The 23,014-nt window shown below is 35.0% G+C and overlaps 1 protein-coding gene across 1 annotated transcript; it reads right to left on the minus strand.

Moving 5' to 3' along the window:
• Positions 1–444: 444 nt before the first annotated feature.
• LOC142346079 (uncharacterized) lies at positions 445–22,244 on the minus strand. The gene is made up of 6 exons (XM_075398577.1): positions 22,173–22,244; positions 19,160–19,235; positions 15,465–15,601; positions 14,513–14,737; positions 3,195–3,491; positions 445–988 (listed from the first exon to the last, which is right to left on the minus strand). Exons 2-6 carry the CDS (start codon positions 19,219–19,221, stop codon positions 612–614), a joined length of 1,098 nt encoding a protein of 365 aa, XP_075254692.1. The 5' UTR covers positions 19,222–19,235; positions 22,173–22,244; the 3' UTR covers positions 445–611.
• Between the last annotated feature and the right edge of the window lie 770 nt (positions 22,245–23,014).

Raw genomic sequence — 23,014 nt, forward strand, 5'->3', positions numbered from 1 at the left:
CCATAAAATGTATTGTTATACATGTAAAAGGGGCCGTACAAAGTTGGATATGGCGACAAAGGAGCAATTATACTAGTTGGTAATTACTCAATGTCTTAGCCCCTTCTCTCCAAATTGAACAAACTGGTATTAATACTAATCAGAAGAAGGGACACTGGCTCGTAATGTGGCCCAGAATTTTCTTGGTACATTTTTCAGCCTTCAACCGAAGCTTTTAAAAGTTTCTCCCCCACACAGTTGAAATACCAAAAACAAGTTTAAATAAATATTTGAGTTTACATTTAAACAAAAAACAATAAAAACCACCCAAGTTTCTGTTTTCTTAAATTATCTGCTTAATGAAAACCAAAAAACAATAGGTAGATTAAAATGATCATATTAAAAAAAGTAAATAAAAGCTGTCATTCATACATCAATTATACCTTTAAAAATCAAATTTGCGGCAAAATAAACTCAATTTTTGCAAATTAAACTACCACATTCATTGATAGTGACTGCAATTACTCTGAGGTCAACTTTTTTTCCTTTTCAATGCGTCCACATTCATTTAAAAAATCCCAGTGATTCCGAGAGCTACGCTTGATGGTTAACAGGAAAGGGAATAATATTTTTCAATTCCTCATCTCGCATGATCTCTTGCAGCTCTGAAGGAGCTGACTTGCTATGGAATCTTCAGTTTGTTTTCCACTTTTTCCACTTTTTCCACTTTCTCCACTTATTTTCGATACATCAATAGAACCTGACTCCACATTATACTGTCTTTCCACTTCACTTTTGGAAGCATAATAAACTCTTCCTTTGATCAGACCCTGCGATCTCAGAAACAGCACTTGCCATGTTCCAGTAACTAGTAATAAGCAGGCATAAACCAGACAGGTGTTGTAATAACCAATCCAATCAACAATGTAACCTCCGAAAATGGTAGCTCCGATTGCTTTGCTGGTTGCTGCCATTAGCCCATAACATGACGCAGAAAGAGTTTTGATAACTGAGAAGCGTTTTCATCTGTTTCCTTAATACCCTGCATATAAATACACTGGCATTTAATCCTGTACCTATGACAACCTGTAAAGGTGGATGGTACAAAATCGAAATTGTTACTAATTAAATGTTAACCTTCCGCCGAAAAATGTTTTAGGAGCCGCGGAGCGAGACCTAAATTGCAACATAATTTTTTTGCGTCATAAAGTATCTTTCCAAATTTACCTATTTCCCGAGCTGGGAAGACCAAAATTTTTTAGGTCATCTCATAGGCTAATGGATAATTGTTTTTTTCCTCATCAAGCATTATTCCAATTTAAACTATTTCCAGAGGTAAAATGACACAATTTTTTATGCCATGTCACAAGCTAGTCATAGGTCATGTCATAGACAGATTAAAATTTGCAGATTATGTAAGTATTTATTGTCGATATGAACCAGGAGGAAACATTGCAACAAAAATTGGAAATATTTTACCGGAGACGAATTTGAATGCTAATAAAACAGAGCCGTTTTTTCCGCCAGGGATGGGATATGGTAGAAGCAAAGTTTTCATTAAAAGGAAATTTAATAAAATCTGCAGAGAGTTGTCCTTTTTGAGGAACACACCTTGAGCCAAATTTGTCATTTGAATTACATCGAAATGTATTTTTTAGAAAAATAGTGGTTGCCATTCGCTCAGTATGTCGGGTAAGAAAACATGCTTTCAAAATTTTAGTCCTCTCTCATTTGTCATTCAGTGGAGTGTTTTAGGCAAAAACATACAACATATAAATCGACAGATTAGCTGGGCTATAAAAGTGTGATATATGGGTCGTAAGTGTGATCACTGATGTGATCTTCGTCTCAAATTAGGTGTCCTGCCAGCTGATTTAGTTATTGCAAAATCTTGTCTGTGGAAACCTCACAAAGACTTAAACCAGATGATAGCATTAGGACCTTTGGAAAATGTGCAAACCACCTACACTTGAAACAGACCAATCGGACAAAACAACTGATTATAAAAACGCAAAAGTTTTCTAAGCAGAGTCAAAGATCTTTGATTTTTAAGAACATACAAAAGTGAATTAAAGTATTTGTTTTCGGAAGACCGACCGGAAAAATTATTTTCCAAAGATCTTTAACATTGCATTGTCCAACAGCATCTTACATTGTTCGAATGAAAATATACCAATAGACAGACAATTAGAATCATAGGGGTTTTGTTTTTTTAATTATATATAGAGGAACGAACACCTTAATGGGTAACATTAATCAATAACCAGAATAGTTGTATAATTGTGATTATTTTAATATATATTCCTGATCATTCTAAAGGCTTGCAAACTTTAACCTTTCGATTATATTTGAATTCACCTGATTGAAAAATGCAGCAATATAACGGGGTATTGGATATCAGGCTAAACTCGATTAGTAGAACGAAAAATTTTTTGTAGCCATTAGGCAAAAATCCCGAAATAAAATTTTGTGGAAATTAGGCGAATAATAATTCAATAACTTAGAAAGAAGTAATTGGTAATCCACTCGATGCTGTCCCTGACAGTTCTTTTTACAAGCAGGAAGTGTCCCTGACAGTCCTCTTTACAGGCAAACGAGTCGCTGAAAGTACATTCCAATTGTATCATTTTTTCAAAATTTTCCATTGCTTTACTCGATTTCACCACAGCCAATTTTTTTTGGTTTTAAAAAGCCAAAACGAAAAAACAGAGAATTTTTAAAAATACTTATCAGTAGCTTTAATATAAATAATTTATTTTCCAAAAAAGTTTTCAATTATGAGAATTGCACTTTAAAGCGGGAAACAAGATGTGGGAGTACTCTATTGGTAATGAAGATTAAAGCAAAAAATGAACTTTTGTGAAATTGTGTTTGCCCATTGATTGATATGTTTCTTAAATAATACACAAATACCCTGCTCAAGGCTATCACGGCTTACCAAACCAATTTAAAATAAGCAATAATAAAATCCTTGGAAGCTATGTCATTCTTTTTATGTTCATTTTTTCTCTCCTAAATTTCTTTTTCTGAGATAATGAATTTAATAGATCAATTTTCCATTTGTTATCACTGTTTAAATAATTGATCAAAAATGATAAAAAACAAACGTTAGTTTTTAACGTTCGTATCAACAACATTAATTATTCTCTTTTTCCATTCATATATGTTCCAATTAGAATTTACAGAAATACCCATTGGGGAAAAGAAACAGGTGCCTGGTATGCTCGTGTATCCCTCAGATATGCATATTCTTTCCATAATCAAATAATGCGGATTGAAGGGAGAAGATTGAGTAGTTCCATAAATGAACAGGACAACCAGAATATAATAAACAGTCTCAAATTTACTAACCAAACTTGGGATAAAGAAGCAAAACATCATCAAACAAACAGCTATCTGGGCGCCTATTTCAATTTTGGCTCCAAACCCTTTCTCCACTAAAATTCCATAAATAGGGGCGGCTATGAAGAACCCAGCCGCAAACGGTAGAAACATATAACCAGACATCTCATCTGTAATATGCAAGGTTGTGCTGTAATAACGTGAAAATGCGCTATTTTTGAATCCAGCCGTCGAAATTAAAACGACAGACGGTAACAAAAACATGAACACTCTCGGTCTGATTAGAAGACGAAAAAATTCACTTGAATTCACTTTTCTTGAGTTCCGAGCTGTCAAAGTTGCGTTTGGTAATAAGCACATTGATAAAAGTAATATTGAAGCTCCAAAAATTCCTGAAGAGCTGTTTCGTTTTTCCGAGATGATCTTGGTCCGATTATTACTTCACTCCCTAATAGTGGCAATATGCGTAGCCGACACATTGAAAAAATTTAATGTAAATTTACCTCAATAGAGTTAAGTTAAACTCTGGTTAAGTTAATGCTTACCTTAAATTGAGTTAATATTAACAATTTAACATAATATTTTTAAGGTAAAATAACCTTAATTTAACATGTTTTTGTTTTGTCCTCGGGTTCTTGAATCCGTTTTTGGGCCAAGCATAAAAAACTGTAGCTCAAAATAATATGCACCCACAAAAGTGGGGAGGGGGGTTTGCGCAAATTGAAAAGATCTTAAAAGATAGAGGAATAATGTTTTTGTATTAAGTGGGAAAATGAAACAGTCCCATTCCTTCGACTATGAAGGGCCATTGATATCCGCCGATTGAAAATATGATGCTGCCAAAAAGAGGGCCAGTTAAAGCTCCCAAACCTGAGCATGTGTGAATAACAGCAGTTATTAAAGCAGCTTTCCGTGGAAAGAATCCAGCAGCCAGTGGAAGAGTTGAATTATGAAGCAATGCCGATCCAATTCCTAAAAAATTATGCCAAGACTCTCCTGCTTTCAAATTGAAATTTTTTTTGCGTTCTCCAGAGTTTTTGGTGTTTCAGGACCGTCAAAATTTGATCTGAAAAACAGCACCCCCGCTCTCGCGCCCTCGCAAGTTCCTCGTGGGTCTGGATATAACTGATTTTGATCCGTGACATCAGTCATTGGGGATAACTGTGAAATTTGAAATACCCTATAATCATAGTTAAAAGTTTACGATATATTAATTAGTTTAGTATAAAATCATACTGGCAAAAGAAAGTGTATATCGTAAATAGACCCGGGCTTACCACCCAGTATTGAACCAGCGTATATCTATTTTATTTTGTAAAACCAGTTCTTAAACAGCCGGTTTACATCGAAAAGTAGATCGTTATGTCCAGAACAACTATTCAGACTGTTCAGAATAATACCAGAGTAATAACAGTACATTGAAATTTGCGGAATCGATGAAACTGTCTGAGCATATCAAAAAAGCATGCACAATCCATGCAAAATGCATGTATTTTGAATAAAAAACACGGTATCAGTTAACAGCTGCATAGACGCTGCATACTACCGCTGATAGATACTGGATACTGACAAGGAGCGATTGAGTTGCGTTCGGAGTCGGTTTGGGTTGCGTTGGAGTCCGTTTCCGGTGCAACGTTGATCGTGCATTTGCATAAACAGAACAGTTAAATTCTCCACTTTGCAGGCCTCTTAACAGATGTATTTTTGATCTTCCAGGTTATTCAACAGGCGTATTCACGCTCTCCCGGGTCACTTAGCAGTTGACAATAAAAAACCACTTTTCCATTACATAAAAGCCATATCTCAACAGAGTTAAGTTAAACTGTGGTTAAGTTAATGCTTACCTTAAATTGAGTTAATATTAACAATTTAACATAATATTTTTAAGGTAAAATAACCTTAATTTAACATGTTTTTGTTTTGTCCTCGGGTTCTTGAATCCGTTTTTGGGCCAAGCATAAAAAACTGTAGCTCAAAATAATATGCACCCACAAAAGTGGGGAGGGGGGTTTGCGCAAATTGAAAAGATCTTAAAAGATAGAGGAATTATGTTTTTGTATTAAGTGGGAAAATGAAACAGTCCCATTCCTTCGACTATGAAGGGCCATTGATATCCGCCGATTGAAAATATGATGCTGCCAAAAAGAGGGCCAGTTAAAGCTCCCAAACCTGAGCATGTGTGAATAACAGCAGTTATTAAAGCAGCTTTCCGTGGAAAGAATCCAGCAGCCAGTGGAAGAGTTGAATTATGAAGCAATGCCGATCCAATTCCTAAAAAATTTATGCCAAGACTCTCCTGCTTTCAAATTGAATTTTTTTTGCGTTCTCCAGAGTTTTTGGTGTTTCAGGACTGTCTATATTTGAACTGAAAAACAGCACCCGCGCTCTCGCGCCCTCGCAAGTTCCTCGTGGGTCTGGATATAATTGATTTTGATCCGTGACATCAGTCATTGGGGATAACTGTGAAATTTGAAATACCCTAAAATCATAGTTAAATTTTACGATAAATTAATTAGTTTAGTATAAAATCATAATGGCAAAAGAAAGTGTATATCGTAAATAGACCCGGGCTTACCACCCAGAGTGTTTCAGTATTGAAACAGCGTATGTCTATTTTATTTTGTAAAACCAGTTCTTAAACAGCCGGTTTACATCAAAAAGTAGATCGTTATGTCCGGAACAACTATTCAGACTGTTCAGAATAATTCCAGAGTAATAACAGTACATTGAAATTTTTGGAATTGATGAAACTGCCTGAGCATGTCAAAAAAGCATGCACAATCCATGCAAAATGCATGCATTTTGAAAAAAAAAACACGGTATCAGTTAACAGCTGCATAGACGCTGCATACTACCACTGATAGATACTGGATACTGACAAGGAGCGATTGAGTTGCGTTCGGAGTCGGTTTGGGTTGCGTTGGAATCCGTTTCCGGTGCAACGTTGATCGTGCATTTGCATAAACAGAACAGTTAAATTCTCCACTTTGCAGGCCTCTTAACAGGTGTATTTTTGATCTTCCTGGTTATTCAACAGGCGTATTCACGCTCTCCCGGGTCACTTAGCAGTTGACAATAAAAAAACAGCTTTTTCATTACTTAAAAACCATATTTCGGCAAATTTAATCTGATATATTGCTATATCAGATTACATTTGCAGAAGTATGGCGCTTACATCTGTGTAAAATTGTTATTATGTCATTCTTAAGGGCGTTCACAATAATTAAATGATATATCTGTATTAGGAACTGTCCCTCGGAGTGATATTTCAATAATGTTTTACATAAACTGTAATGGCTGTTCTCGTATCTCGTAAGATTGAACAATTTATAGTGAGTGCAAAAACACTCAAACGAATTTTTGTTCATTAAAAGGATCATGAACAGAGTGCAAGAACGCGAAGTAACTTCTTTCAAGAAGTCAGGACGTTAAATCAAACAATTGACTGGCAAAAAAATAGTCCAACAGCTGATTTGATAAAGCATTTAAAATACAGTTGTTATCATTGCCAAAACTTACTTTATTTCAAAAAACTTTAAAACTTTCGCTTCATATCCAGAAAGATTTCAGTGGATAATGACGCTTCCTCTTCTAGTTTGTTATGGTCGATTGCAATGGATAGGTCCAATTGAGTTGCGAATGCTTTATTACAAGTCGAAGTGGGCAATTGCGCCGCAAGTGGCAAGCCAATTTTTTATATCTGATTTACTAATATCTAGAATGGTCAATCGCGGTGCGATTGGCACTTGTCGAAATTACGGAGCTTAATTGAGAAGCGTTTTGCAAGATTTAAATTAAACTGAATTCTAGCGCTGCAAATGGGAGACTGAAATTGGAATGATTACAATTTAAGAAATAAGGTTTGTTCAACTCGATCTCGAACAAGGAAGTAACTTTTAGATTTGTTTATAGTATGAACAAATGAATTTCCTGCATAGACAGTATGAACAGACAATACTTTACTAAAAATGGGAGGAAGTAAAGTTAACTGAAATAAGAACAGCACTTGCCCTTCAAATGGAACTAAATGATGCAATTGAACTAAATACGGACATGGATATGTGAAGGGTATCCATTGCCGTATGACATTTCCCCCTCTTTGAGAGAAAAATAAAATTACTAATTAAAATCAGAATATTAATAATTATTCACTGGTTACTAAATAACAAAATATTATATAATAAATAAAATATAAGAGTTTATGAAGTTTACTATGCTTATTCTGTATCCGAATTTTCCTCATTTTCTGCTTGGAGTACAGTCATCTCCTTGGCAAATTTTGAGGATCCTCTGTCCATTCTGTTGAATTTTTTGTAGAAGTTTCTCCAATATCCTGATGCACATTTTCGGAGTAACTTTTGGAATTCCTGACTTTTTCTACGATAGTTTGAGACGTCTTCTTTTTTAGAGTTCGCTTACTTTTTCGTACCGAAGAAGTGTCCGAATCAGAAGTATCGCTTATCGTGAGCTGTCTCTTGCTTGACTTTCTCAGAATAGGCATGTGAAGGGACATGTGAAGGGTATCCATTGCCGTATGACATTTCCCCCTCTTTGAGAGAAAAATAAAATTACTAATTAAAATCAGAATATTAATAAGTATTCACCGGTTACTAAATAACAAAATATTAATTAATAATTAACATATAAGAGTTTATGAAGTTTACTATGTTTATTCTGTATCCGAATTTTCCTCATTTTCTGCTTGGAGTACAGTCATCTCCTTGGCAAATTTTGAGGATCCTCTGTCCATTCTGTTGAATTTTTTGTAGAAGTTTCTCCAATATCCTGATGCACATTTTTGGAGTAACCTTCGGTATTCCTGACTTTTTCTACGATAGTTTGAGACGTCTTCTTTTTTAGATTTCGCTTACTTTTTCGTACCGAAGAGGTGTCCGAATCAGAAGTATCGCTTATCGTGAGCTGTCTCTTGCTTGACTTTCTCAAAATAGTTGTTGGTGATTTTGATAAAGTCAGTTGCGTCGCAGATGGGCCAGGTGAATCATAGTTGATCGATTGTGGCGCGATTGGAACAATTGGACTTAATTGAAGAATTTGTGTTAAATCTGGCCGATTTTTAAAAGCTTCGTCATGTTTTGGATTTCTTTTCGGGATTCTCATTTTTAGAGATCTGGCTACATTACTCGCGGAGGAAATACACGATCTGCCCGAGGAGACTACACTAACATCGTCAGCCTGCTTTCGGTTTCGCTAAATTTTCTTATCTCCCGTATTTTTTCTAATCAGGTCCCACTTATGTTTATGAATCTTCTGTTCAATAGTCTGCTCGTTTATCTTTTTCGGTCGTCTTTCGATGTATTGTTTTAGATCAGTGACCCTTTCCGCACGCGTACCAAATTTTGCAATGTCAGAATTTCTGACTCGCACCTCCTGTCTGTTCGGCTCCTTAATTACACTTGTTGTAGGACTCACTTTGCAAACCGTGCTCCCAGCTGCCAGTACTTCGTATAAACCATCAAAGTTTTTTTTCTTTGGTTCTCATGGAGCTTTCTAGCCAGTTTCACTTGAATACTGCGTTCTGAGCAGGGAATTAATCGGAAAATTCCCTCCGATTTAATTAGACGTTGTTCGCCGTCGTTCCTCTTCTCTTGCCCAGCTCTGGCTCTAGAACTCGCGGCAAAAATGACGCGTTCAATATCCGTATCTGCCCATTGCTCCTCTGACAGATATGATCGACCCGGAATCGTATCTTCGTCTAAATAATATTTCATTATTGCATTATAATTAAGATTTTTACTATTTGATTTAGTGGTGATATTTGATATAGATGTGTTACATTTCCTACCAAAGTGTGCCTCAAATGGTGTCGTGTTTATTGTTTTTTGTTTGGATATTCTTAGTCGTTGTATTATTGCTTTAAGTGAATTTTCTAAGTCAAATTTTTTATTTAATTGTGATTTCATGCAAGATAATTTCGTTTAATTGTTTGGATAATACGTTCAATACTAACCCAATTGCTCTGTGATCATTTGCTGGTGCATAAATAGATGTAATATTTTTTTCTGTACAGAATGTTTCAAATTTTTTTCCTGTAAAACATCTAGCTTGATCTAAACTAATGGCTCAAGGTACTCCGTGGTGATATATATATTTATTTAAAAATTTGATTACTTTTGGGCCTGATGCGTTATTTACTATTTCTGCTGTGGGGTATTTTGAATATCTATCTATACTTGTAATAAAATATTGTTCTATGCCCTTTTCGTTTAAAATTGGTCCCCCAAAGTCTATTTGTCTTTCGTCATTTGGTTCATTACATTTTGGTAGAGGTGCCCATTTGCGGTGCAGAATCACCGATTTAAGGTTCTTACCAATCTCCGTGCAGGCTTTGCACTCACTGGTTCTTGCCAGTATATCTCTGTGTATGTAGGGCCACCAAATGTTCTGTGCGAGAGACAGCATGGCAAAACCCCCGGGATGTGTAGAATGGATATCCTCCAATACCGCGTCTTTAATTGACTTTGGGATGGCTATCCACTCGTCCAAACACACACAGCCATGTTTGACACTCAAGCCCCGCCAATATGAAAAGAGATAAGGACTTATCTCTTGCAGTCTGTCTGGGTAATTCCGAATGACACAATCCCTCACCTCCTTGAGGATTGCATCTTTGCCTGTCAAGATCGCCAGGAACTTCTTGCTGAAGACTTTGTTCAGCGTTTCGGTGAACAATATATCATATGTCTCCTCAATCATGCTACCAGTTGGTGTTTCAGTGTTTGAGGTAGTGTTGGTTCCGGGCGTAGATGGAGTTGTATCAGAAAACGTCACCCTTGCTTTTGTTGGTGTTTATTTTGATCGGGTAGCTTTGGCCTTCGACATTTTGCTAATGTAGTTGACTGAATTATTCAAGGTGGAGAGTTTATTTACTGTCGAGTTATTTGTAAGTTGATTTTGGGCAAAAAGCGAATGATTCTTGGGCAAGTGGTATTTATATTTTGGAATTTTTGCTTTCGCGCTGAATTTAGCGTTATTAGGTGGATTATTTGATTTAATACCATTAATGGGCTTTATTGGGGATAATTGTTCAGAGTGTTCACATTCTTTACTGTCTGACATTCGCACCTCTTTTGCAGCAAATTTGTTAATGGAATGTGAATTGTTAACTTTACAGTTATTTGGTGCAAATTGGAATTTTGTAACTTTAAGTGGCATTTGCGACGCAAATGGATGTTTAAAATGCGGATTAGTTTTAGAATTAGTAAGTGGTAATTGCGTCGCAAATGGTGTTTTCGGTGGTAAAGGGAGTGATTGTGATGCAAATGCTTTATTGAGTGCATGTGAATTAGTATTCAGTAATGTAGGTATTTGCGGCGCGAATGGCCGTTTTAACTTGTATGAAGGCAAATTTGACTTTAATATGTTTTTAAATTTTTTAGTTGTGTTTTGTTTGTTTGTAATCAGGTGTTTCATAGAATCACGGATTTTTGATATTGTTGCTACAACGAATTTTTCGTCATACGTAGATATTTTTTTAGCTATCGCATATGGGTTCCTTGAAATATAGTCAACGAGACCCATTTTTGCACCTGGCATATGTTCTATTGTGAAGTTTTACGGAAGTAGTCTGTCTATCCATCGTGATAGTCGTCTGTTATACGATTTGTTTTATCTATGCTCCTTGAGTATGGACAGTAGAGCTCTTAGGTCTGTTACTACTGTAAAAATTTTTCCGTACAAATAATGTTTAAAATAGTCAACGGACCAAACTATTCCCAATAGCTCCAAATCATTAACACTATAGCGTTCCTCTGTTGAATTGAGGAATCTTGACGCGAATACTATTGGTTTCCAACCGTCTGGCGTATTTTGCTCCAATGCTGCTCCCAGTCGGGAACGGGAGGCACCACATTTGACTCGAACATCAAGTTTTGGATTATAGTGGCTATTTTCTGTGCTATTGGCAATTTTTCTTTTATCAGATTGAAATGCTTTGTGTGTTCTTCTGTCCAGATAAATTTTACTGATTTTTTCAGAAGCGGTTGACATAATTGTGCAAGATGAGGTATGATTTTTTCAATATAGTGTACTGACACTAAGAATGATCTAAGGTGTTTTAGTGTTGTTGGTGGTAGTATTGTTAAAATTGCTGCAGTTTTACTTTCTAGGGGTAAGATTCCAGTTTGTGTAAACTTATAGCCTAGCCATTCTATTTCGGTTTCTGCGAAATGACATTTCTGAAGATTAATTCTTAGATTATCGTCATCTAGCTTTTTTAAACATTTGAAAACATATGCCAAATGGTCTGCATCAGTGCCGGTACTGACGATTATGATATCGTCCAAGAAACAATATGTGTTTTGTAGACCTATAAGTGTATAGTCCATCGCTTTCTGAAATTCTGCCGGCATATCTGTAAGACCATAAAAACCAGTTTTGAATCTATATGTACCAGTAGATTCTCCACAGATGATGTTAAAATTACAGTGTTTTGCTGTGTCGTGGAGTAATTTTAATTGGCTATATGCATACTTTAAGTCTAATGTGGTGAAATACGCTTGTTGACCGTTGTGTGTGTTTGTAAGGTGCTGTGATATTGTATCAATTAGCATATCAATATTTGGCATTTGATATTTATTTTTATGTATGGCTTTATTTAATACTTTGGAATCTAGTGCGAGTTTTATTGATTGGTCTTTTTTTGTTGTGATAAGAATTGGGGAGATGAAATGTTCATCAGAGCAACTAGATAGTTTTTCGATGTGACCATCTGTTTGTAATCTCTCTAATTCCTCCGACACTCTAGGTTGTAGATTTATCGGAACACGTCGACCTTTTTGATGCTTTGCTGTAAACTTTTGACGAAACTTTGATTTCGCTACATGTGTTTTAGACAAACCAATTCTTGATACTAAATGAGGAAACTGCGTCGCGATTGTCTCTTTAATTTTACATGTAGAGGTATTAATGTTATTAACGCATTTCCCATTTTCTGGTAGTTTTTGTACAACCGCAAGTCCCAGGGTTGTGAAAAGGTCCCTCCCGATTATGTTTCTGTGCCCATCTTCTACCACAGTCAACATTGCTGCTTTATCTCTCCACTGATTGTAGGTTACTGTGGTTTCCAAATGTCCAAGAAATTTTTTGGGTTCATTTGAAAAAGTTTTCGAGTTCCTTCTTTCTTTCGTGTCCGTCCACTTTGCAGATTTTGTGGTTCGGAGGATTTGGTCTGCCAAAGTTTCCGTTATGATGCTAACTGCACTTCCAGATTCGATCATTGCGAGTGCTCTAATTTCTCCCAGTTGTACCTCTACATTTAGTGGTTCCAGTTGATGTACCGAGTCAGACGAAATCACCGCCACGTAATCATCCGAATCGCTGTCGTAGTTTGAGTCATACACCTGTTCATACAGTTGTTGGTAGCTTGTTATGTAATTGACGGATTCTTCATCATCACTATTTTCGGGAGATTGGTCAATTTGATTGACGTTTGTTTGTTGGGCTCTCTGTCTTTGCCCTGTGACTTTTTCGGTTTGCGGCATTGTCTTGCGAAATGGCCAATAATGCCACAATTATTACATTTCCTACCATTCGCGGAGCGAATTTGCTTGCTTATGGTTATGACTCCAACGAAGGCCACAATTCATACAAGTGCTTGTGTATTGGTAATTCTGGGGCACAGTTGCGTATCGTGTGAAATCTCGCTTGGTTTGGTGAGCATTCGCGTTGCTATTGCGTATTTGGTTACTGTTGATTGAATTCACAGAGTTTGTGCCTGACATCAAATTCTTGTTTATCTTTTTTTGATTCTGCGCCCCCATCTCCATTTGTATAGCTATCTCCAATGCTTTGGATGGCTCGACTGTTTCCTTCAACAGTTCTTTTTGAGTCTCATGATCAATCATATTCAATATGAATGCATCGCGAATCAAGGTAGTTTCTTCACTACCTAGGGTACAATTTTCCGCTAGTTCTATGAGACTACCATAGAAACTTTCAATCGACTCTCCTTTTTGCTGCTTACATGAATAGAAAAAAAAGCGAGCGTAAGTTATGTTACGAACTTTTGTGAAAGAATCCTCCATTGCCTGCCACAATTCTTTGAAAGGTTGTTTCTCTATTTGGAAGTGGGGGTGTTTACTCCTGAAAATTCGTCGTCCCTCCGTTCCAATACTCAAATACAACAACGATATCGTTTTTTGCTCGCAAATTCCCCACGGCTTATCTCCACACAAAATTCCAATCTCCTCAACCTTTTTACATTAATTTTGCCAGTTTACTTTTAATTGTTGATTACGGACTTTCCGATCTCTTTCCGTCGCTTGTGTATGGTTTTCTAATGGTTCTTCATAAGTTGGTTCAGGCGGGTAAGTTACTGTTGCTGGAGGATCGTTTAGCAGATTGTCTAATTGGATTCCCTCTTTAGCTAGTAGAGCCAGTTTCCACTGTTGTGTCCATTTGTCCCACGTCAGAGGAGGTGTTGCTGTCGGCTTTTCCCAAAATGCCTCTATGTGAAGTGGTGTCTTCTTAGAGTCCGTTGCTGACTGCGCCATGTTATGCTCGATTGCAATGGATAGGTCCAATTGAGTTGCGAATGCTTTATTACTAGTCGAAGTGGGCAATTGCGCCGCAAGTGGCAAGCCAATTTTTTATATCTGATTTACTAATATCTAGAATGGTCAATCGCGGTGCGATTGGCACTTGTCGAAATTACGGAGCTTAATTGAGAAGCGTTTTGCAAGATTTAAATTAAACTGAATTCTAGCGCTGCAAATGGGAGACTGAAATTGGAATGATTACAATTTAAGAAATAAGGTTTGTTCAACTCGATCTCGAACAAGGAAGTAACTTTTAGATTTGTTTATAGTATGAACAAATGAATTTCCTGCATAGACAGTATGAACAGACAATACTTTACTAAAAATGGGAGGAAGTAAAGTTAACTGAAATAAGAACAGCACTTGCCCTTCAAATGGAACTAAATGATGCAATTGAACTAAATACGGACATGGATATGTGAAGGGTATCCATTGCCGTATGACATAGTTAGTATAACACATAAACTTCCTTTGTGTTTCTATTCAATTTGGGTACGAAAAGGATGCTTCAGAATTTAGAAGACTAGGTTGAAGAAAATATCATTCTTAACATTCTTTGACAAAAATTTTGGAATCGCTCCCTCCCATCTGTCCGTTTATTATAGAAACCAGAAATTATTTTCACCAGAAATTACCATTAGAACAGCGGGTCACAAGGCAAAGCAGGAAGAAAGTGATGCCATCTTTTGAGTTTGCTGACCATCCAAAACAAACAACTGAAGCTGATGTCCAGAGGAGGCCAAGAATAAAAAACAATCTCAAGTCTCTGGGTGTTATGATGGATCCAATGAAGAGAGACGAAACCAGTCCTGTGATCTCAATTGCAGCAGTAACCCATCCAACTTGAGATTGAGTCAGCCCTTGCAAAATAAGAAGTATACTTTACCTGAAACTCTTAAGGTCATTGGAACAAAATGGGACTGTAGATGTCTTGAAATCGCAGTTGTGAATTGCAAAACGAAATCAATCAGCCAGACTTTTAGCGTTTTTATCGGTTATTGTTGCAACACGTGAGATGAACTTTCGCTTAAATGTACAGTAAAGTTTAATACGATAAAGTTTAATATAATTGATATTTGGACGTAGGAAAATCTTCTGTACGTTGATGTTTTGCTGCAACGTGCCAAGGTCTCAAGTATGGTTACTAATATTATATGCAAAAATTCTTTGAAATGACTACGTTACAATGTGAATAAGCTTAATTTTTTTTGCAAGTTATCATTGTTAGCAATCTTACAAGGCTGCGCAAAGTAAACTTAGGAGTTTGAATAGAGGTTGTGATATCTCAGTTTCTCGAAGGCCAAAATTTCAGTGGCAGTTAATTGTTCAAGAATTTTAGCCAGATAATCTCTAATTGACTGTCCAATGTTTGTCAATTTTCTCGGCACGCTAAATATTTGATTTTCGTAAAATCTTGCGGATGCTTGTTTTGAAATGTAGGCGCTTCACTTTTATTTCACATTTTATTTCACTTGAAACGACCTCATAATTGGATGAAAATTTCACAGACTTTGTCTGAATTTCTGCTGCTTGTTTTGTGAATTATATTTCAAGACCAAAATATTGACGAAAGATTAACGTATCTACCTTTTTCATGTGCTTTATCTGGGAAGAACGGAGGTGTGAGGGATGTGTTGATGCCTTGGTACAGTGTAGCCAGGGCACAAATACCCAAAGCGATCACATTCTGCCGCTGATTCCATGGAGTATCACCGGGATTTATTCTTCAATTTTTTTGCACTGTCAAATCTTGAAACTTCTCCACTACATCATTTACAAGAAAATATATAAAATATGCTGCGCAAATGGTCGCGGATACAGATTGGTGTTTCTATTTTATCATGCAACAAAAAAAAAACTGGAAGAAAATATTCCAATTCAAATTAACGAAAGTCAGCTTGTTAAATTGGCTAGAGAATTTTTCTGGCACTACTCGTATAATTTTTTTTATTAAGTATTACTAATTCTTATTTTTTAACCCCAAAACTTGACATGTCTTGGTATGCTCTCGCTTCTTTTTATCTTATCAAGATCTCCCTCAATATTTCTTGAATTCCCGGGTCGAGAAATTTTCCGAAAATTTTGTAAGAAATGCGCTGAAATGCGCTTATTTTTCAAAAAATTCAGCGCAAAAACCTGACATAATAATGCGCTGAAATGCGCTGAAATTTTGTAAGAATTTTTATTCCCATCCCCGAGCTCACCAGTCTTGAAGTTTTGTTGGCAAGAATCTTACCAAGATGTTATCAAGATTTTTCAAGCTCTCAGTGGGTTTTTATCCAGGTGCTTCAAGTTAAATTCACTGGGATGATCAAATTTAGTTTCAAAGGAGAACTAGGCATCAACAGAGCATGTTAGTTTGTGACCTGAATTTGAAAGCGGAGATGACAAAAATATTTGTTTCTAAACGGCACAAGGAAAATTGGTAATTGTAAATTTCATCTCAAAGTTGGCTGATGAGATAATCAATGTTGCTAATTGCAACTTTTAGACGATATCAAAACCTTGTAATTATCAGCTTCGAAGAAGCTAAGTAAAAGCACTGTCAAGTTCCTTTACAATGAGAACAAGAGAGACTGAACGGCGCTGTGAAGAGTTATCCTCTGTGCTTTTCATAACAAATCAAAACTCCCAAAGGGAGGGGAAATAACTTTGGGCAAAACACTGTAGTCAGCATCGGAGATGGGAATAAAAAAGTTTCGCTATTTATGTTGCGCTAGATCATCTCAAAAAGCAATTCGAGGACAGCTAGCATGTTGCATTGTCAAAAAGTTGATTGATCGTCAAAAATAACTCAATTAGCCCCAATTTACTCACAAAGTAAAATGATACCCTCAGCGCGTATATATAATAGAATTTAAACAACAACTTTGTAATTAAAATTTTGATCACTGAGAGGAAAACGATTTCCACTCGATGCGAGAAAACTTCGAGAAAACCGAAGTGTGAACATTATCACAAGCAAACACTTGCCTGCTGTGAAGAAAAACAAAACTCGAACGAAATCACATTTGCAAAGCCAATAACATAACTTCATCCACGTCACAATAAATAATGCAAAAAATGAAAAAAAAATTACATCAAATGCAATTACCAATCCATTAGTTTTGCGAGAGCAAAATAGCAAAAATTATGAGCTCAGACATTGTTTGGGTCACTGATCAAAAATTAACGGCAACTCAATTTGAAAAAACTGCCAGACATTAGAAAGAGTCATTTAGCGAGAACAACATGACATTTCTATTAGGGAAATTTTATTTGTTTAAGAACCAAAAAATGTACCTCAGCGAAGAAGCAAAGAAAATATTCAAGATGAACACATCACAAAACATTGCAATATCAGTGCAGACTAGTGAGAAATAAGCACCCTGTATCTTTTTGTGGTTACTAAAGTGAGCAGTTTTAAAACATCGGAAACGGTCGAAATTAAATTTGCATTAATTAAAAAGCTAACGGCTTCATAGTAAACAACCGGGTGTAGCTAAATAAATTGAAAAACGTGTGCTGATACAACCGAAATGAAAAAAAGAATACTCACAAGAACGAGAAGGAAAAAAACAAAAAAAGTAAAAATTGACGCAAGTGAACACAAAAATCACAATCGTTAGAGCGAATTTTTGTTCAAACACCGTTTTCTACCTCTAACTAAGAATTAGCTGGAAAAATTTTTGCGGCACCAAAAATAATCGCTTGCTGCTTCGCTCCACCTCCTGTTTTAGCGTAACCACAATCCCCATCCCAATTTGATTTCAAAGTTCAAGAAAATATGTGAATAGATATTAAAAGAGCCGCTACCGGAAGCATTCTGGAAACGACTCGAACAGTCGCCACTGCCAAAAAAACTGCCTTTTTTTACTTAAAACCCAATTTAAGAACAAAATCAAATTTAACATATTGTCCAATAATCAGAAAAATTAGCCCTAAAACTCAAATGAACTAAGGGATAAAAATTTAATAACTGCCTCATGTATGCATTTATCTTCAAGAAAACTACTGAAATCCACACAGAACAACAGACAAGTCATCATAGCTCATCATGAAAAGTTGAAAAACTGCAATCGATTATTCAAGTGGTTACATTTTTTTCAATTTTCTGTTATACTTCACCAACAGAAACACTGTTTCCTATTAAAAAAAATTCAATAAAATGGTCGTGTCTAAAATTTTTTTCGAGCAGAATGCGTTTTCCGATTCCCAATAAAAAAATAAAACAAAACAAAAAGTTGCTATAAAATTCCAAATACCCACAAAGCAACAGAAATCTTCCAATTAGCATGAAGCTCATAATAATCAGTTATAAACTTCAAAGCAGGCGTGCAGTTTCTAGTAAAGCCAATTTTAACCTTTTAAACGATAAAAAAACAGTTCAGACCAAAAAACTGTTGAAAACACCGCAAAACCTAATCAAAATAAAATGCTTGCCAACGGAAAACTTTTTCTGGCCTCAATTTTTTGCTCTTTGAAAAATTTATGGAAATGTAAAGAAGACAGATTCAGTTTTTTCCTCAATAGACTTAATATTTTAACCGAATTAACTTTAAGGGAGACATTAAGTATAAATAATTCTCAAATTTGATCAAATATCAGCCAGAATACGTAGAATTAGATCTCCGGAAATATATTGACTCCGAAGCGATATATAAATGAAGTTGTCAAGAGTAACTTGAAAACAGAATGAAGCTAATTTACTGCTTAGCGAGAGTACTTTTTCTCTTAGGAGAATAGTTATCTCCTCTACATTGAGAATGTTACATTTAACTTAAAAATTTATTATTGAAACGGAAAATCTTCATTTATATAATGACCCGCATTGCATAGTGAAGTGATTAATTACTTTATTTTTCATTTGTTGATTTTTTTTCTTCGGTTCGTAACTCCATAACTCTGGAAATATTTGAGCCAATTTTTCAAGATATTTTGAATATTTCACAAAGGTACTTTCAAAAGTATGCAAAGCTACTTCGAAAAATCAATATTGCTTTAAAATATTTTTTTGTCAAAAACATTAAATTTTTGCGTGTTCTGAAATGTGGCTGAGAGACTGAATATCCAAATACTTAGTAAACCAACTGACCGTTGATACTAGCAAAGACAATAAGTGTTATTGGTTTTGGTCGATATTGATTTAGTTCACTCTATGTTACTTCACCCACTCCATGCTCTTCAGAAACCATTAATAACATGATACGCAGAAAGAAAAACGAGAGTTTAATGGACAAATAGACGACTAATAATATGTTTCGAATATTTTTGAAGTAACGTTTGACAAATGCAATGCTAGCTTGACTTCAACTCCTTTCGTCTCAAATCTGTCGTCTGCCAATCTGCTTTCAGTTCGCTGCATATTATAATTGTGTTCTAAAACCAAAACTGAAATTGTTTCAACGCTTTAATTGTTTCAAGCCTGTTTAAGGAAGATGAAGGTGATGAAGATTTTGAGCCAGGCCGGGCTATGTGAGGCAGTTGATGGCCTTCACATTTTCCTAGAGAGACATAAAAAAATGCTACCATTGGAAAACCTTCAAAAATGTGAATCTGTTCATTAAAAGACATTTTCAGTATTTTTTTTAATTTTCACAATTTAATTTGTTAATTTTTAATTTTAGAGTTTTCAGACTTTTTTCGTACAATTTTCCCTACATTTTTTAAATTTTCTAATGCGCATACGTACTTAAAACATTACATCTAGAACATTTCTGATGAATTACATGTGTTGTGAACAGTTGCTCAAATAGTCAAGTAAATTAAAACAGCAAGTTCTGTGAAAAAAACCTGTTTTCCTTTTTTTATTCCAATTATTCTGAAGTAATTTACAATAATCGGGAAAAACAAACGCTGTTTCAAAAACTTTTTAACTACCCTTCTGCGCAAAAAAAAATTAATGGCAAAAATATCAATAACCTTAAATTTCTCTTAGCCCAGAAATTTTTTAGAAAGTCTACACACTTTCATCGACAACTATTTTATATGGTTTAATTTAGCTTAATTGCATTCACTCTTTAAAAGTAAAACCAATATAGTCATTCTCTGGAGGTATATTGTTCTGAGCTGCAAGCCTATGTCTCAGTTAAAATATAAAAACGCTAAAAAATTTTTTAAACGTTTTTGTAAAACTGATTCTGGATGTAATTGTATTCAATAATTTTGGTGCAAAGGATTAAACATTGAAAGCTGTTTATTCATTTAGACTTTTTATTTAAAAACTAGTGCTGAATTATATATTCTTCTTCAATAAACACGTTGAGCTTGAGTGGTCCAGTTTCCCATATATAATTTTATAAAATTTTAAGCTAATCCTTATTAAAGAGACATAAATTTTTCCCGTATTTCATTATTCTCTTCATAATATCCTGTTTTCAAAAAGTCTGACGAGCGTTTTGTCCTTTTCAGAAAAATGCAGTTATGAAAATTTTATTTTTTGTGGCAGTAAATGTTCAAATTCTTGTTGCAACTCTTCAGTACAATTTATTATGTTACCCACAAATTTGAATTTTTTTTGAAATTACAATAAAATCATCATATAAGATGGTTTCTCTAGATTCCAAAAAATTTTTGTTTTCAACAAAATTATTGGCCCGGGTCACCGATCATAATACTTCCTTTGATTTCAAAATAGCTCATATATGATTCTGAGTGATTGTACTAGTACGTCATATATGATTTTTAGTAATCATACCCGGTCATATATGATTTGTATGGTTTCTTAGTAGTCACACAATGATCGTATACAATTTCTTGGATATCATACAAGAATCAGAAAAAATTACTATTTCAGGTAAAAAAAAATTGTATACAAGAGTCATAAATAATTTTTTGGAAGCTGTAAAGCTTATTATTGGTACATCAAATTTTTACTAATGCTGAAACTTCCAATAATATGTAATCAGTGGGAACTTAAATTAATATATCGTATCTGTAGTCCGCAATTTATTGCTTGGGTGAGCTAAAACAAAAATTTTGTACTGATTACATTCTTAGAAAATGTTTCAAAATTATTTTTTTTTGCATTTTTCTAATGAATGAACACTCGTTGGTGCAAACTGGCTGCAGAGAACATGAAAACTGTACTCATATAGATAGACTTGTTCTTGTTCTTTCATTTAGCATCTAAGTATTGTACTGCAGTGTCTTTTGTCCGGGAATCACAAAAGAAGTGATGCCATATCGATAACAATGATAATATAATAATATAAACTTACGGAAAACAATGTATGATTCTTGGTATTCATACTAGGATCATATATGATTTCTTCGTAACCATGCAAGGATCATATATAATTCCTTTGGTTTCATACTAGGATCGTACCAAGAAATCAAGTATGGACGATACGAAATCATATGTGATTCTTGCATGAAGCCAAAGAAATTTCAACCCGGAAGAAGTTAGATATTAGAGTTTTTTGTATAAACCCAGTCAACGTAGCTAAATTTAAGTTGTATTGTGAAATTCTGACATGCCAAGTTGCTGCATAACTTTATCTATTAATGTTTTTAGAGTTATAAGGCAATAAGTTCAGTCCTTTTCACAACAGTTATTATTCGAAATTACTTTGAAAGACTCGTTGTAACCCGTGTTCTTTCATTTTTTTGTGCAACATTTGTGGCTCCAAAGACTTAAGAAGGACCAATATTGAGAGATGTTTAAAGTGTTTTGCAAAATACTAATTGACTTTAACTCATTCATTGATTATGCGCTCGTACTAACAAATCGTATTAAAAATTTCCTACCTCAGAATTGGTTTATTTCTCAAATAATGGTATTTGTAAATCAAAGTATATCTGCATACCTGAGATGTTGAAGAAATTATCAGTACGAGCGTCTAGCCGTACGGAAAGAAAACTGCCTACAAAGAAAGCGGCTGGCGGTTAAATGCTAAAATTTTGTGAAAGTGGTTTCCACAAAGCAATAAAGAGCCCTAAAATTTAAAACAGGATCAAATAAATGTGAAGAGTAGTTATATTCGGCAGTAAGGGCATTTCACAAAATTTTAATCTTTTTGCCGCTAAATTTTACGATTTAATGTTTTAAGACTACTTATATAAGGAAGTATATTGCAATTAATCTGCCGCACAATTCTTTGCGGAACACGCTTTTGTCAAACATATCTTGAGGTGGAAAGCAGTTTTCACTCTCCAACTTTCGGTTTAAAAGTGAAAAACATTGACTGGAATTTCCATAGAGGGCACCACCTTTTCGTCCGCGAAGTTTAATTATATTTCACGCGCACAATTTATTAACATAGGAAAAGTGAAATCTGGTTAAAAAACGAGTAAATTCACTCAAAAATTTGATACCGGTAGACGCCCGTAATGATAATGGATGATTGAAACGGCTTGTTGCCGTTACTTTCTCAAATAATAATTCATTTTAAGCTATGATTTGTGTTTATTTTAAGTTGATTTTTGAAACTGCGATCAAAGTACTCAACAAGATATGAACGTTTACCAATAAACATTTGTACTAAGAACTCATTTGTACTATTTAGACCAAACCTAATATAATATGCGTGTGAAAGTATCAACATTAAACATTTGTTTAGTTACAAGATCAAATATACATTATTTGACGAAAATTTTCATATGTATGACTTTTGAAAATAATCTGTTTCAATAGTTTATGGTTCAAGTAAATAACGACGATCTTTCTCGGGCAAAAAAGTCGACTTTTTCAAAATTGTATCTTTCTCCTAATGAAATTTGTAAAATGTTGGTTTTGATCGCACCAATTTGAATAAGTTCATCACAGTTACCCTTCCCGATTTAAGTCAAAACAATCTTTGTACATGTAAGTTTACATTCTTTGAGAAGTCATTGTCATTCAATCATTCCTTTCGACTATAGCTGTTTTATGCTATTCTAGATGTTACTTAAAATTGCATGGCAATTTCTAGTATCTCTGATTAAGAACGCAAAACTGAGACTTGAAAGATTATAACTAAGCCTTCATCGTGCTGAAATGGTAATAATACCCATAACCCCCCCCCCCCCCCCAGACAACAATTTTCCTGACGTTTCAGACAAAAAATGGGGTATGATACGAACTTGCCAGATTTCGTTCTAATAGCTTCAAAAGACATCGACCAGACGCGTTCATGTCTCGATTACTATAGTGCGAACTTGCTGTGCGAACTTGCGCA

The sequence above is a fragment of the Convolutriloba macropyga genome, chromosome 9, assembly GCF_964194025.1.
Source record: "Convolutriloba macropyga chromosome 9, txConMacr16.3, whole genome shotgun sequence".
Classification (NCBI taxonomy): Eukaryota; Metazoa; Xenacoelomorpha; order Acoela; family Convolutidae; genus Convolutriloba; species Convolutriloba macropyga.